The 17570-nt window shown below is 41.0% G+C and overlaps 1 protein-coding gene across 1 annotated transcript in view; it reads right to left on the minus strand.

Moving 5' to 3' along the window:
- The window catches only part of LOC308339556 (DNA excision repair protein ERCC-5-like), a 29571-nt gene extending 14842 nt beyond the window's left edge, over positions 1-14729 (minus strand). The window contains exons 1-8 of the mRNA XM_080798344.1: positions 14207-14729; positions 11162-11337; positions 9228-9343; positions 8642-8728; positions 7213-7273; positions 4744-4887; positions 1878-2085; positions 348-1439 (exon numbers count right to left, since the gene is read on the minus strand). Coding sequence (XP_080654470.1) covers positions 348-1439; positions 1878-2085; positions 4744-4887; positions 7213-7273; positions 8642-8728; positions 9228-9343; positions 11162-11337; positions 14207-14294 — 1972 coding nt within the window. The 5' untranslated portion in view covers positions 14295-14729. The remainder of the gene's footprint in view (positions 1-347; positions 1440-1877; positions 2086-4743; positions 4888-7212; positions 7274-8641; positions 8729-9227; positions 9344-11161; positions 11338-14206) is intronic.
- Positions 14730-17570: the final 2841 nt, after the last annotated feature.

The following is a 17570-nucleotide window of genomic DNA, read 5'->3' on the forward strand; positions in this document are numbered from 1 at the left end:
ATTAAAAAAAAACATGGTAAAACGCTAGCCATTGAGGTACCGGGTGAAGGAACCAGAATGTTCTGTAATATTCTTTCAACTTTATTAAATTTGTAATTATTTCAAAACAAAAAGTTAAAAAAACTAGAAGACACACTTTTACCTTTTCCAACTGGTACTCCGCCCTTTTAAAAAAAACAACAACAAAGAACCAGCTGTGTGTCCTTGGGAGAGTCATTTCACCTTTCTGGGCTCCTAGTTCATCATCTGAACAAAGCGGGAACTAGACTACACTGTAGGATCTCTGTTCCTGGAAATGTGAAACTCTACAGGAAGTTCTGTATCTCTGGAAGAGCACAAGCACCTACCATCAGATTCACTTTCTTCAGAGTCTATTTCCATTGGCTCCATGGACTTTGGAACTGAAATTAAGTCCTGGTCTACAGAGTTCATTGTCTCATGTTCTTGAATGGTTTTCAGGAAATTCTCATGCTCTTTAGAATTAAAGGATACTGCATTTTCCAAGTTACTTATTGTCTCTGAAGGGATACTTTGTGTATTACTCGTTTCTTGCAACCTGACAGTGTCAGTGATTTCAGAAACATGATTTTTTTCACCTTCTGTTTCATCATCAGTTGAAAGAACAGAGGAATCATATTTGCCGCCTGATGGACAAAGGTCTGGTTGTAGTTCAGGCTCTTTGGTGTATGTTTCATTCCTTGATACAGAACTTGAACTCATCGAAGGTACTGGTGTCAGTTCTCTCCCACTCTGGAGCCCAGGTGCATCGCTGTGCATCACCACTGTGCTTTCTGAAGGAATGGGGTCTTTTCTACCCTTAACCGTAGACTCACAGCTTTTCTGAAAGGCTTCACTCACCACATGAATAAGTGACATTTCTTCTTTTGGAACACTAGATTCACTGCCGGGACAGAAGACAGGATGGGACAAGTGAGCTGAGTCTGCCAGCCTCCTGCCGGTGTCAGGGCTGGTTTCATGAGCAGAGTTCACATGGGTCAGATGGGGTCCTGCTGGCAACAGCATTCCTTCTCCACCTCCTTCTTTAAGGTCTTCAACAGCTTCTTCATGGCAACTGTTCCCAAGCAGCGTTTTCACTGCTGACCCTCCTATCTGCACGTCATTTCCAGCGTGTGCTTCCATGTCTTCATCGTCGTCAAGAACCTTCTGAATAGCTAAGAGAGTAAGCGGGGACACAGGTGCATCCTTCACATCAGACTGCTTTTGATTCTCACTCTCCCGCTCCTCTTCTGAGCTGCTTCCCAGCATGGCAGCCTGCATAGCCAGGGAAGTTCTTGGAGAAGGAGGGGTAGTGGCAGGCTCCTTCTCTGGCTTCAGTTTCTCACATGGAGATGACTTCATGTCAGACAACCAGCTGTGCATTTTGCTGGAAGAAGGAAGAGACTCTGAACCCACCTCTGCAACTTTCTTAGCTTGAATACCTTAAGAAAAATTAAAACATTTCTCATTAAGTAGTTTTACAGTGAGACAACATACTTCTAGTAAGATGAATAAAAGAACACTGGTTCTCATGCAAGAAGTTAAAAATTTTCCTTTAAACGGCATTAAGAGTTAATTTGTTATTTAATTTTAAAGTGGGTTTGTACATGAGTACTGAGTAATGTATAGAATTGTTGAATCGTTATATTGTAAACTTAAAACTAATATATAACACTACGTGTTAATTATACTGGGAGTAAATAAATAAATAAATTTTAAATAAAGAATAAAAACAAAGAGGGTTGGTACAACAGCAGGTAACCCATTAATAGCTATATATATAGCTTTATTATTACAAAAGTAGGGTGGTAGCTCCTAGAATTCAGAGACACAACCTATTTTTGGTTTTTAACCATTAGGTAAGTGATGGTACTAAATACCTCTTATTAAGATGTAATGTGAAGTATCTTCAGAGACTACTCTCCTTGACTCTACCTCCTTCAAAAAGCCCCCTTCTTCTTCATATTGCCTTTGGACTTGTCCTGACTGTTGCTGATTCATTTCCTTTTGGACATTTTCTATGTGTTGGTTTAGGTAGTTTTTTTTAAGCAAGCCTTTGAGCTGATACTGTGAAAAGTCATCAGACTCCTAAAATAAAATAAATGAAATTATTTTTTTGTATTAAATACAGATAATATTCCCACATTTCCATCCTTTTTCGCAAAGGATAAAGGAACAAAGGGGCAACTGATTTTTTTCCACTGGAGACATTTTCATATTCTAACACTAAAATCTGAAACTAGGAAAAGCTGTAGCTGCCTTATTAAAAAATAACCTTTAAAACAAAAAGACTTAGGCAAAAGAAATGAAATCATGGATAATGTTTGTGACTTAATCATTTACTCAAAAAACATTTATTAGGCAGTAATGCATGCCGGCACTGTGACATTTTGATTATAGTTAATAAATAGACAACCTTCTGGAATGCAAGTAAATATGCAAGTCAAGTGGGGCGCCTGGTGGTCCAGCCGGTTGAGTGTCCAATTCTTGGTTTCGGCTCCGGTCATGATTTCATGGGTCGTGAATTCTAGACAGGCTCCACACTCGGGGCAGGTAGTCTGCTGGAGGATTCTCTCCCTCTGCCCCTTCCCCCCCACTCATGCCCTCCCACACGCACTCTCTAATAAATAAATAAATCTTAGGAAAAATATCCAAATAAAGTGCCTAGCACAGTCCCTGACCCATAAAGACACCTAATAATTCATAGCAATCACAATTATTAATGATAATCATTAACATTTATAAAGCATTTGCAATGAAGGCATTCTTCTAGGAGCTTTTATGTGTATTATCCCATTTTATTTCAACCACCCCATGAGACATATGTCATTATTTCCAGTCTACAAATGGAGAAGCTGAGACAAACAGGTTAACTAACCTCTCTAGAGTTACAAGGCTAGTAAGTAGTAGATGTGGGATTAAAAACAGGTTGCCAATCCTACACTGCTTCTATTGCTATGAGTTATTACTTACCATCATTACTATTCTCAATATTGATTTGCCCAGTGTACAGATGATACAAAGGTCCAACATGGATGACTCGGATCATCCCTTCCCTATCAGAATTATAGGTTCCATGGGCTGCTAAGCCACACTACCCTCTTCCTTACCATCTACCGATCCCAAGCTCCATGGTGATGGGAAGAGAAAAGGGAGCAAATCATTAGGGACCATCTCCCTTCTTCCCATGCCTTCTCAATGTTGTTTACATAACCCAAATTCTACTTCCTCAAAGGCCAGCCAGAGAGCCTTTCATACTCAAGAAATAAAGTGCCTGATATACATACTAAGCCTGGATTTTTTCCCCTGAAATGAAAATCAATTTACCTCTGTCCTTCCTATATCACTTCTGTGCACCTTAGCATTTCCTATATTCACATTGTTCGTGGAAAAACAAAGGATTGATAGGGAAAGAAATAGGACCTGTCTGCCTTTTTCATATTTTGGTATCAATTTAAGAAACATTCAAAAGTTTGTAGGAAAAAACCACTACATCATTCATTAGGAACAATGCTACTGCAAAACATATATTCTGTCCTACAGTGAATTAGAGAATGGCGTGAGAATAGGTAGTAGCAATACAAGGAAAACAAAGTTCATTCACCTATTAAAAGCAGTAATAATTAATGGTGTAGCATGATCAGGAGACAAGGCCTGACCCCAACTCTGCACAGCACCTGCTCCAAGTTTCTGTAGCTGTAGAGCCAATAGCAGATGCTGCAAGTTGAAAAATTTACCACTGAACTCCCTATGGCCACTGTCTAGAAAGAGGAAGAGGGAAGGTGATGGTCCAACTGTATTGCTAGGCCTGCATCCAAAGAAGAGACACCTGGAATTTCAAGTTAGATTAGACTCTATATTACTATTAGTATTCTATAGACAATGTATATTACGGGTTAAAAAAAACTTTCATGAACTAATCTAAGAATTGAGCCCCTAAGCATACACTGAGCACTTACTATGTGAAAGATACTGGGGCGCCTGGGTGGCTCAGTGGGTTAAAGCCTCTGCCTTCGGCTCAGGTCATGATCCCAGGGTCCTGGGATCGAGCCCCACATCGGGCTCTTTGCTCAGCAGGGAGCCTGCTTCCCCTCCTCTCTCTCTGCCTGCCTCTCTGCCTGCTTGTGATCTCTGTCTGTCAAATAAATAAATAAAATCTTTAAAAAAAAAAAGAAAGAAAGAGAAAGAAAGATACTGAACTAGGTGCTGAAAATACAGAAGTGAGAAAAACAGGCACGTTTAGATGCTAAGAACCATGAAGAGACATTACAGGTGTTATGAGAACACAGAGCAGGAGTTTTTTTCTTATAGTGTCTTTTATTTTATTTTTTTAAGACTTATTTATTTTGGTAAGAGAGAGAAGGGAGGGAGGAGTGAGAGGGAGAGAAAGAATCTCAAGCAGACTCCACACTAAGCACCGAGCCTGAAGCAAGGGCTCAATCCCACGACCCCAAGATCATGACCGGAGCTGAAATCAAGAGTCAGAACCTTAATTGAATGAACCACCCAGGCATCCCAAGACCTGGTCTCAAGTGAAAGTCAAAAGGCTTCTTAGAAGAAACATGTGTAAGTTCAAACTTACAAATATATGATGCTTCACAGGATCTCTGAGACACAAACGACGTGTACTCAAAACAGAGACCATGTAAGTAATACTTATTGATTTCCTTTTTTCTAATAAAAAATTTTGCTGAAGCTCTAAGCATGAGCGCATTCTAAGCATTAATGTGCTGTTGTACATTTCACCTCTGGCATTGCTTCAAATAAGGTTCGTCTTCGCTTGGTAAATTCTTTCATGTCAGTCAAGATTTCGTGCTTTATTTCAAGAGGCAGGCTGCTGAAGTCTTCAGACTCAATATCTATGGCATGAGGATTATGAAAGAACTCTTCCTGTAAAGAGTAAAAACGTAACCATGAAATTTACATTGTGTACACTTATTCTATTTATCCTGATATTTACTGCTGATGTAAGTTTATTGAACTTATGATAAATAGTTCTACAAAATCTACAACAGACTAAACTCAGTTGTACATAATCTGCAACAGGTATCAGTGAATAGGCAGATTAGGGAATATAGCCATTCATTCACTGACTCACTCAAAAGAAAAAACACCTATCAGACACCCCTAATGTGCCAGGCACTGTTCTAGGTGCTAGGGTATCGTGCCAGATCAAGTCCCTACTCTTAGGGGTACAGTACAACATAGAATAACCAAGTAAATAAACAAATGAACAAGAAAATAAAGCAGGTTAATCTGATAAGAATAAAAAATGACGGTGAGCAGAGATTTGAAAGACACCAGCGAGACTGATCAGGACATCCCAGGCTACAGGAACAGCAAGTACCAGAGCCCTGAGGTAGGGATGAGCCTTAGGAATTTGAACAATATCTGTAATTCTTGTAATGAGTTTTGTTTTGCTCTTAACCTATAATCAAAAGTGAAGACAAGTGAGAAATTCACAGGCATGAAAAAGGATAAACCAGGGCGCCTGGGTGGCTCAGTGGGGTAAGCCTCTGTCTTCGGCTCAGGTCATGATCCCAGGGTCCTGGGATCGAGCCCCTCATCGGGCTCCCTGCTCAACAGGGAGCCTGCTTCCCCCTCCCTCTCTGCCTGCTTCTCTGCCTACTTGTGATCTCTGTCTGCCAAATAAATAAAATCTTAAAAAAAAAAAAAAGAAAGAAAAAGGATAAATCTTTTCTAAATTTTAACTAATAACTGAAAGTACTTTAAATCTCTTCATTAGTAATACAATTTGCTTTCCTGTAGGTAGGTATGTTGTATGTATATGGGCAAACCAGCCAGCACTTAGGATGGGCCAGTCATGCTCAGAACACCCCATGCTTTCCCTATACGAAGGGAACACCTTAAAGTTCCATCAGCCCTCTGAGGAAGGCATCATTATGATTTTTGTTTCACAAAAAAAGGGAGTAGGGATGGGAAATAAAGCCTTGGAGAAGTTAATTTGTCTAAGATCACATGGCTAGTGCACAGGAGAGCCTGTACTTAAATGCAGGTCTTTCTGACCAAAATGTTCATAGTCTTTACCATGTTCACAGTCTTTACCATGACCGCTGTCATTTCCTGAATTAATAATGCAGAACATCTACAAGTTGAAGGATCTTGAGGTTGTAGCTCAAGTCTTTCTCCAGATGCACCAAATTAGGAACATAAAAAAACCAGTTAACTTGGGAATCAAAGAATATTATCCACTATTCAAAAAACGTGAAAAAAACTCTAAAAACTTGTATATTACAGTACCACCTCAGTTGGTACAAATGTCATTCATTAAAATATGTGTGGTGGTTGTTTGAGGACCACAGGTTCTCTGACACCTCTTTCCATCTAATTCCCTCCCCTTAAATAAGGGCTGGCCTCACTGACCAGCTTCCCACAGACAGAATGCATAGGAAGGAGGGCTGTGCTACATCTGAAGCTGGCTAGAAAAGACTACGGGTCCCGCCGGGCACCTGCTCTCGGGATGCCTGTCCATGGAACACAATACTATGCCGTGAGTGAGCCCAAGCCACATGGAGAAGCCACAGGCAAGTGTTCTGACAACCAGTGTCAACCACCAGACAGAGTAAGGAAGCCTTGGAGGGGACTCCAGCCCCAGCTATAATCAGCCTGCATTTACAAGGGAGCCATGCAGAGAGGACTGCCTCACTGAGCCCAACAATCCCCAGAACAGTGAGAGGATGATAACAACCATTTTCATGCCACCATGTGACACAGCCATGGATAACTGCAACAGAAGCACAGACATACATTTACATATATATGCATACATGTACACCTGACATGCATACATGTACTAAAATACACACATGGATAATCAACCATAAGGGTGGGGGGAGAATGGGCTAATACATACCAAAATGTTACTTGAAGTTATTTATAGGTGGTACATTTTCTGTATTTTTATAGAAGTACATATTACTATTTATACTTACTTATTGTTTGTTTAGTTGGTTGGTTGTAAAAGAAAGATGGCTTGTTTTGGATATCCAGACACGCATAAAGGCAAATGCCGTACGAATGTGTATGGGTCCCTGCGTATTTGTACATATATACACACGCACACACGTATACACACAGCACAATAAAGAAGGTGTGTGTCTATTTTTTACCAGGAATTCATACCACATTTATTCATTTTCATGTTATTCATTTCAAATAACAATATACTCTGAATTCAAAAATTACGTTAAGTACCTGTAATGCCTGTTTTTGACTCATTCTTTCTTGCCATTCTCTTTCATCTTCTTCTTCTGAACTGAAAGTCAAGCATATGTTTACAGTATCTATGACTTAATGACAACTTTTAAAAATATCTCTGGAGGCAAGGGGCCACTAGTTCTAGGGGCTACAATGGTGAATCAGATGTTATGAAACACACCACCATTATTCCCACAGTTGAGAGGGGACGTGTGCCAGGGAGCGATTACAGTATGATCTGATGACATCCATCACAAGGGAGGATTGCGATGCTAAAAGAGCAGTAAGGGGAGTCACCCCTCTCTAATCAGAGTGCAGGGGAGGTCCCTAAAGTGTCTTGGAATCTCTGGCAATTGCACTGCTTGGACTTAGCCGCAAATAAGACAGAGGTCTAGTTGTAGGGTCTGGGGAAAGTTCATGGAGACAAGTGTTCCAAGCAGAAACAGTGTGTTCTATAAACATCTGGAAACAAGGAAAGAAAGCCTGCCTGGAGATGACATAAAGAGGGCCTGATGATGATAAAAAGAGGGCCTGGTGAGGTTGGAGAAGCATGTGATTAAGGGGATGAAGTTTTATCCTAAAGAAATAAGAAGCTGGGAAGTGTTTCAAGCTCTGAAATGACATTATCAGGTTTGGGTTTTAGCAGATCCTACACCACAGAGCAGAGACTGAAGTTGGTGAGTAGGAGTTCCAGCGAAAGGGGAAGACCAAAGACAAAGAGAAAGAAGCGTGAAAGCCTTTATGGTACTTCAAGGTAGCAATGAAAAGAAACAGAACTGGCCTGATTCAGAAACCACTTGGTGTCTCAGGAGCCCCTGGGAAAGAAATGTGGGAGAGTGGGGGCAGAGACACACTGCTGGGCCCCCTGCCTGCATTTCAGCCACAGATGCAGCTGAGAGTGAACAGCGAACCAGAGAAGAGTCCACAGAGGAGCCGGAGAAAGAGCAGCCAGAGAGGTTCCCAGACAGCCAGACAGCAGGGTAACACAGGTGCCGAGTCACGCACAGCTCAAAAGTACAGTAAGCCGACACCTGCAAAGCGTCTCCTGGATTTAGCAAGGAGGAAGTTGTGTGTGGGCTCTCGGTGTGGTGGTGAGAGACAGAAGACACAGGCTGAGAAACAGGCAGAGACAGCACGTGTAAGCAACAGGGAGGGATGTGAAAATCCATTATCTTCAGGAATCACACACAAATGGTGCTACCGCAGGGCCTCCAGAATGAAGAGACAAAGCAGCACAAACTACCAAAACACAAGGACAATTGAGTCACAAAACAATTTAGTCTTTGAAAAACATTCTAAAAGGCGTCGAGAATACATTTGCAGATGCATTAATTCCCACATACCTTACCATGTAGCGAAAAACACACAAGTCTGAATCTGTCTGAAAACACAGACAATTACTATTTGTAAACAGTTAAACGTTTACCTGTTTTTTTCTTCCTTTTGTAAAGGTGGCAAAACATAGATGTCATCTTCTCTTTGAACTTGAGTAAGACTGGGGAGCGCTTCATCTCTGAAAAGCACAGAGGTAAGCAGAGGTGATGGGAAAGAGGACGCTGAGTCCGGAAGCCTCCCCCACTCATTACACAAGCCCTGCTGAGGGGGTGAGAAGAGGAAAAACACGGGGCTGTAACAGGTTTCTCCCTGCTGCCCGGGCTGCCTAGGCCGCTGCTGTGGGAAGCCAGTGAGGCCTCTAGAGAAACGGGAAGCTCGCTGCGGCTCCCCGCACCTCAGCCAGGGCCTCAACTGCAGGCAGGGAGATCCGCCTTACAAAAGTACAAAGTGTGGGCAATGCAACACTACGGCTTATCTCTCTCCTTATCCGAGCTGACTTTCACAGAACGGGGAATTTGCACAACTTCCAAGTACCGGGTCCAATGGACAGCCCACTTACCCCTCTGATTTCACTGTGTTATTTGCCGAGTTAAAAAATCAGGGGAAGGGAACCAGGGTGACCCAAGGCAAAAGTTAAAAGCGTTTAATCTTTAAAATTAATGGAATTTGCCTCTTGCCTTTTGCTTTTTAAGGCAGTTTTGATAGCCTGTCTTTTCAAAAATGTTTTCAAAAGCTTCTCTGTAGTTTTTCTGGAGTCAGTGGCTGCCAAATCCTTTCTGTGCCTTCTCTTAGCCTGTGAAAACAAAGGACACAGGATTCTGTTTCAGGGTATTAGTATATTAAAAACATTTCTGTGATTTTTTTCTGTAGCATTTGGTTTGTCTGAGTTTTCAGGCTACGACTGCTTTAGTATTTCCTCCCAACTGTCATATTAGTGGGTATGTGCAGGTTTCTGCTACGTAAAGAACATGGAGTCTCCATCCACCTACTACTAAATGGACGGGCTAGGACACAGTATTTGACAAATCTTAATTTACTTTCAGCTTCTTTTAAATAGACTTTAATGTCCCCAAGAAGCCTATAACTTAATAATATGTAATTAAGTAAATGTTTCTCAAAAGGGATTATTAATATATTCTTTAAAATTGTCACTATTGTGCCAAAACCAATTTCTGATACTGGTCTTTATAAAAGTATACTGCTTGGGGCATCTGGGTGGTTCAGTCAGTTAAGCATCCAATTCTTGACTTCAGCTCAGGTCATGATTTCATGCGTCATGGGATCAAGCCCTATGTCAGGCTCCATGCTTAGCGGGGAGTCTGCTTGAGAATCTCTTTCCCTCTGCCTCTGCCCTTCCCCCTGCTCTTTCTCTAGCTCTCTCTCTCCCACAAAACATAAAAATAAAAATAAAAATAAAAATAAAAGAATACATTACTTACATGCCACTATGTCCATCAACATTTAAGACTATATCATAAGAAATTCTTAAATGTATTAGAAGTGTCTTGTAAGAAATGTCCATGTAGGAAAAAAATCAAACACTCTCCATGCTGATGGTGGAATGTAAGGAAGAAATAACAAAACATTCTTTTCCTTTTTTTTTTTTTAAATTAAGCTATAACTGACCTATAACACTGTGTACAACATGTTAGGGTGTACAACGTGTTGATTTGGTACATTTACATATCGCAAAATGATTACTACAATCATGTTAGCCAACATCTTTTAGGTGGGGCTGGGGAAGTGGGGAGATGTTGTTTCCTTGTGGATAAATAAATTCTGGAATTCTTTTTTCCTGTCTAATCCTTCCAAGAGTACCTGATAGAATAATTTGATAATTTAAAACTGAGGGAACAAATGTCCCCAAGCATTTACCGATCCTTACTTTTACCCTACATCCTTAGTTAGACAATGTCTGTCTGTGATTATGAAGTGAGGGGCTGGCATTTTCAACACATAACAGTCCTACGACCAAATGGGTGCTGTCACTTGGAGGGGGTACACAATTACTCCAAAGTTCACAACTTTGTTCCAACACTGTTTTAACCTACTTTCAGAATAAAGAAACTCAATGTTATTCTTTTATATCCTGGCCAATTTCCTTCCTCAATAATCCACATTAGTCACATCTAGCACCACATAAAATCCAATTACTCTTTAAACACTGAGGACCCGCGATCTCAGATTCAAGGAGGCATGTTCCCCAACAGGCTATCATGCTCGGCAGCATGGCTGAAACATACATAGGACACCTAAGAAGATACTCTACAAGGAAAACTCCCAATTTTAAGAATTTTAGTAGGTTTTTTTTTCTTTTTTTAAGATTTTATTTATTAGAGAGAGAGAGAAAGAAAGAGAAGACTTCAGTAGTTCTATTAAAAGCTGAACTGTATGATTGCACCCAGGACGTAGTCTCACAAATAATCCTTTTTTTAGAGGAAAAAGTGTGACTGTTCAAGATAAACTTTAAAAAAGTTGAAATTTAGTTGGATATATGTCAAAATAAGTCTTGGCTTCCAAAATTCTAAAGAGAAAATTAAAATTCTACATGAACTTTTCTTTCCTTCTAATAATGCAGAAAGAAAAATAAACAAACAAACATGATTCTTACCAAGGTTTGTTTCTTCAACAGTGGAGCATCCCCATCAAACACAAAAATAGGACGAATTCGAAAAAATAAGAGTTTGCAGAGCCGATGAAACAAAGTGAGAAGATGAGCGTTTTCTATTGAGTTTCCATGGCGATCCCGGACTCCTCTTAGTGCCTGGTTTAACCAAATGCTGATATCTGGCAGAATTGTTAACGGAAACTATTTTGGAATTTCTTCCCTCATCACCATGATTTCAACTTCCCAATAACTGATACCATCTAAGCATTAAAACTAAGTCCTCATCACAGTTCATGTGGAATTGGAAAAATGTTTAGCCCTGATGGAATCTGACTAAAATCCGTTAACGTTATAGGAATCCCTGTAACTACTGTTCACAGACTACAGTGTTACATCGACAGATGTGTCCTTTAAAAAACTGAATTGCAAACACTTCCTTCTTTAAAAAAAACTAATACGCTCTACAGAATTTTAGCAAATTATCACAACTCTTTGGAGACCAATTTGGCAATTCATAGAAAAAAAATGTAAAAACCAGCATCCTATTTTACTACTTCTATCTCCAGACACTTATTATCAGAAAATCATCACTGATTTACAATAAAAGTTACTTCTAAGAATGTTTTCAGTGATGAAAATATGGGAAACAATGTAAAAGTTTTCCAACAGGTCTTTACTTAAACTAAATTGTGATATACCAATTTGCTGGAATATCAAATAGCACTCAAAAAAGGAAGCTACAGAAGCATCTATAGTGATAAGAAAGACAGTCACAAAATATTAAAGGGACACAAAACAGGTTACTAAACTATGGAATGCATAATTACGTTTTATAACATGTGATATGTTAAATACAAAAACTAGAAGTTCAGATGCCAAAATATTAACAATAGTAAGCTCTTCTGTAATTATAAGTAATTAATGTTTCCTTGGAGCTTTCTTATATTTCACTTTTGTAGAAAGTGCTTCTTACCAAATTATTTTGTATTTGTCCATAAGAGGAACATGGTGACACTGGTTTTCCCGCTGTCAGTCTCTTCGTCCCCTCCTCTAACTCACCACTCAAGAGCGACTTCAGCAGAGTGGTGGAGGCCCCTCCCCTCCTCCTGCTGTACTGGCTCCCCAGGCTACCTCAGCACCCCACACCACACCTTCCCCATGTGTGCAGGCTGCCCCACGGCTCCACCCTGACTCCCAGACTAGATGGCCTAGATTGTATAAATAAACAAGGCACTCGCCTATAGATGGGTTAAAAATATATATTTTAGGGATCCGAGAGTAAGTTATGAACCTAGTACGTAATGGTTAATTTCTTAACAAATAGGCAAAAAATGGGATATAGATCAGATATTTGAATTCGAATTCCCATGAAAATGAAACAAAGCAAAACCAATTACAAAACAGCAATCAAATATGGTTACATATGTATTTATACAGATAAATATATATGAGATTGTAATTATCACTGGAAAATCTTCGACATCCTCTTTAAATGATTTCTTCTTTCAGAAAAACTTAATAACCTCATGAAAATTATTTCATGTCCCAAAAGAGCTCCTGAGTCATCTAAAAATAGATAATCTAAATTTTAAATTAAATGCTTTAACTTCCTTACTTTGGACAACTTCCTAAAAAACTAGAATGCTGAACTTCATGCATCATCTTAATGCTTTTACAAATTACTAATTATTCATCATTCATCGGGGCTACAACATAAAATGCCTAAGTCTTTGCTGAGGTTTGAAGGGTTGCTGTTACTGAAAACTGTGCTTTCCTTCACATACAGGTCTATAAAGAAAATCTTTAGAAAGCAGGGATTTGAAGAACCACTAGAGGGCAGCAATAGCACATGTGCCCCGCCCCCCACAACACACACACACACACACACACACACACACACACACACACACTTTTCCTCTCCCTACACAAGGTACCGCGCATAAAAACTTTCAAGCAAGCCAAAACTCATTATAGATGTACTTCAAGATTATTCACACCGAAGAAAATATCATCATCATGTTAACTTTCTTTGAAAAATTACCAGTGTCCCATTATATATAAGTTGTCTCCATACCAAATAATGGTTCCTCTCTCAGTGGCTCCCTCCGCAGAAATCCCACCTATTCTTAAACTGCATTTACCACCAACAGCAACTATTTGCATGATACTCTTCTCCACCTCGCTTATGAACTCCTAGGCTCACAGGTGCCCACGCAGGGAACTGGCCTAAGGTACCACCAGCTTCCAGAACAGAACAGCCACTCAAAAAAGGAGGAGGAGGTGGATGAGAAGGTTTAATGAATAAAAAAGACCAAAATTTCAGGGACAGTATTCACATATTTTGATAAAGAAGAAAAACATTTAATTCCGAAAACACCAAACCAGACAGACATATACACAAATGACAGTCCTTTAAAAGCCCATCACAGAGGCTGGGAGGAAACAAAACAAACACTGTGGACCTTTTGAAATCTTTCCGGTGTTGTACATCAGTTTCCTACTCCAAAACTCACAATAAAAAAAAAAAAAAATACTAAGTTACTTTTAAAAAAGAAAAAAGGTCAAACACCTGCCCACGCTATCCTCCTAACGAACCTGAGCGGAGCAGAAACTCGGGGCAGCAGGCAAAACTGCCGGTGGGAAGTCCGCTTCACCTGCTCCATGCTGACCTCCCAGGAGGGATAATACTTTTGGGCTATGCAATGTCAACTAAGCTCCTTTTACTTACATAACTCCTTTATTCCTCATACCAACCCTGTGTGTAGCTACTATTATCACCTCCACTCGGCAGACGAGGGAACGAAAAGCACAGAGCGGCGGAAAGCCCTGCCCCTAAGTGATAAAACCCGAGGACTCCAACCCAGCGTGGCGTGACTGCAAAGCGGGGACGAGCAGACACTCAGAGAAAGAAAACGTCGTGAAGGGGGATGCTCTTACTACCCCGAGTGGGACTGTCATCTGACCAACACCATTCTGCGCCCAGGGGGAAGCCCCGAGGGAGTAAAAACCCGACGCGAATCCCTGCGCCCAGGAACACGTTAAGGATACCCACGGCGAGGATCTTCCCTTCCAGCGTCTCCGGGCTCACCTGCCGCCCGGAGCACTCCAGCAGCTTCCAGAGCCCGTGGACCCCCATGGGGTCCCCAGCGACAGTCGAGGGCGGGGTGGCGGGAGGCCTTCTATTCCAGTTCTACCGCAGCCTGCACCACCGCCGGGGCCCGGCAGAGCTCCCCCCGCTCCCACCCAGGGAAGACGGAGACTAATTCAGAACACGCGGCTTTCCAGGGAACGCCTGCACCGGCGAGAACGGTACTTCCCGGCGGCGGACACTGCCTCACGGAAAAAAGGCAGGACCAGAGAATGGCCGGCGTCGGAAAGGAGCGAGTCCTCCTCAAGCCCAAGGTTTGGCCCAAATGTAAACACTCTTAACGGAAGAGCAGGCTGAGAGGACAGCGCAGGCGAGATAAACGGCCGGAAGACGCTTCCCCCGACGCAGCTTGACCCTTGAGTTAGTGCGTTAACCCACGCGAAATGGGGCCTCTCGGCTTCCGTCAAAGACGAGGCTCAAGACGGAAGTCCCGCCTCACGGCGTGACGTATATTCGCTGCGCCTTTCCGTTCCTGAAGCGTGGGGGCGGTTCGGTCCGTGCGTGTGTGTCCTGTTATTCCCGGGCTTTCTCCACGCTGGCATTCTGTCGCAGCCACACGCCGAAAGTACACGCAGAGTGCCTTCTTGCTGAGGTGACAGTTTCCTACGTCTCTTTGCGTTTCAGTCTCTCCCCACCAGCCGCTACTTCTGCACTCTCAATACCAAATGTTGTTTTACGTGAGAGGCGGCAACAGAAAGGTGGATGCTTTGCTGGTGTTCTTAAGTTAATAAGTGTTTTGTCTGATAACTTGTAGAAGCCAGATAATAATAATAGGGCATCATTTTAAGTTAAGCAACTTTTAAAAGCCTTCACTCTTGAAATATAGTTTGGTTTTCTCTGGCATCTAAATGTAGGATTCCACGGCTTGTAGGTCAGAAATGGCAAGAAACTCAATTATCGGAGTAGCTTTTGGAAAGGCGCCCTAGAACTCTCAGGCTCGGAGTCCGATCGCGACCGCACCACCACGTCTTAGTGGTCAGTATTGTTCAAGTAACCTTTGTCCAGAACTGGTTTCTTCTTCTGCAAACTGAGCACAAAACCAATCTTGTAGACTTTTAGCTAGGATCGGAGGTGACGTATCTAGACCATTTCTCACTACTATTCATTAAATGATAGCCTTATCGTACACACTGGTTCGAATTTGAAGTATTGAAACGAAATTCAAGCTCAGTGGAAAGGTTTGATTTAAATGAGGTGGTTTTGTTAAAGGAGCCCTTTATGACAACTATCAAAAGTTAATTTTTAGCAAAACCATTGCGCAGAGTGCTTTTTTGCATTTTTCTCCATCTATGGAGTAATTCCCACAAATAGTTACTAGTTGTATTTTACAGAGTTTAATAAAATTGCTTATTTAGTTTTTGCCGGGCACCCCTCCACACACACACACACTCCCAGACACTTAGCAGGTATTCCATAAATATTGCCTAAATGACCTCTTTTAGGCAATATGACCTCTAGTGTAAAGCTGTCCCTTGTATCTAGCACCCTCCTGAAAGAATTTCCTCCAAGTCAGGCAGCCATTGGTCCAAACCCTGTCTGAGCCACATAATAACCCTATTGTGGGCTCAGTTGCATTCAGCTCCAAAACTGATATGTTAAAGCCCTAACCCTCAACACCTAGAATGTGGTGAAAGGAGATGGGCCTTTTAAAACTGATTAAGTTAAAATGAGGCTGTGAGGGTGAACCTAACCCAATCTATTGTCCTCACGAGAGAAAATTTGGGCGCACAGAGGGATGCATGCACAGAGGAAAGACCCTGTGGGGACATAGCTAGAAGGTGGCCGTCTGCAAGCCAAGGAGAAAGGCTCAGGAAAAACCAAACCGTCAACATTCTGATCTCAGACTTCCAGCCCCCAGAGCTGTGAGAAAATAATTTTGTTTTTTAAAACCCCCAATCTGTAGTATTTGTTATGATGGCAAGTTTCTTCTATGATCCTAAGCAAGTTTCTTCACCAGTGAGAGTCTGTAAAAAAATGGAGATGCCACCTTCTTCTTGGGGTTGTTCTGAGATCAGTGATTTAATATGAAACACCTAATGGGTAATGGTGTTCAAACTAGTTTGCTGAGTGAATGACTGAGGGAGAAAATGCTGTGGGTAAAACTGATACACAAACGATGGATCCTAGAGCAACTTGCCTGCGCCCCTTTAGTGTCTGGGAAAAAGCAAGTTTGGATGTGTTTTAGCTGCTGCACCAACCTGGTCTAATGATGGGCCAGCATAGTAGTGGGGAAAGGAATAGTTTCAGGATTTGATCCAAATGAACATTTTTTTTTAATGCCTACGAGCTGGGTAAAAACAAATAGCCAATGTAGGCATTTGAGCATTACGAGTGCTTTTAAAACCAGAGCAACATGTCTTGAATACAAAATATTCTTTTGAAGGAACAGTAACTAAGGGGTGTGTGTGTATATGACTTACAGCATCCTTTAGATGCTGCTTAAAGAGCTCTCAAGATTCTGAACAGAAATACACATCTTTTGGAGTAACAATAGCAAGCACTATCTGGAAAGCACCGTTCTAAACACTGTACATACATTAATGTATTTATTCTTCAGAACAGTTTATAAAATATATGCTATTATCCCCACCTTACCAATGAGGAAATAAACACAGAAACATTAATCTTAACTTGCCCAAGGTGAAACAGCTAGCGAGTACAGAGCCAGTATTTGAACCTTCATTGCTTCTATGGAGACTCCTAAGAAGAGTCAAAAAATCAAATATGACAGGAACATTACTAACCTTGAAAGAAAAGTGTGCAGTAACTTGCACATAATTTTTGGAAAATTAGTCTCTATAAACCTCATTGTGCTCTTAATAACAGCTGAACTTATATATCATTATTAAGTAATCACATATATCAAGACTTTTATAAAAATTATTAATGGCCAATAGGCGATCTGTATAAATTCATCCTCTTTCTTAGGTGTCACTGTATTCTTTATGTTGCACTTGTCTCCTTTCCTCTTGGTTCTTCCTATCTGCCTCTTCTCTGAAATGTTTCATTAAACTCTATGAAATTGCTGATACTCAGTTATGTTTGACCTATAAAAATGACAACTTCGTTTGGTTCAAACTAATTAAATTTTCTATTTCAGAATCTAAAATTATAGTCATAATGTGTATTGTTTCATTGATTATAAAAGTCTGATACATGATAGTTTCTTATAACACACTACTTAGGGCGCTGTTGTCACATACTTCACACAGAATTCGAAGGGTACTCCCTACCTAAAATAAAGGTTCAAAACATCCACATGAT

Source organism: Martes martes, assembly GCF_963455335.1.
Source record: "Martes martes genome assembly, chromosome: 3".
In the NCBI taxonomy this organism is placed as follows: domain Eukaryota; kingdom Metazoa; phylum Chordata; class Mammalia; order Carnivora; family Mustelidae; genus Martes; species Martes martes.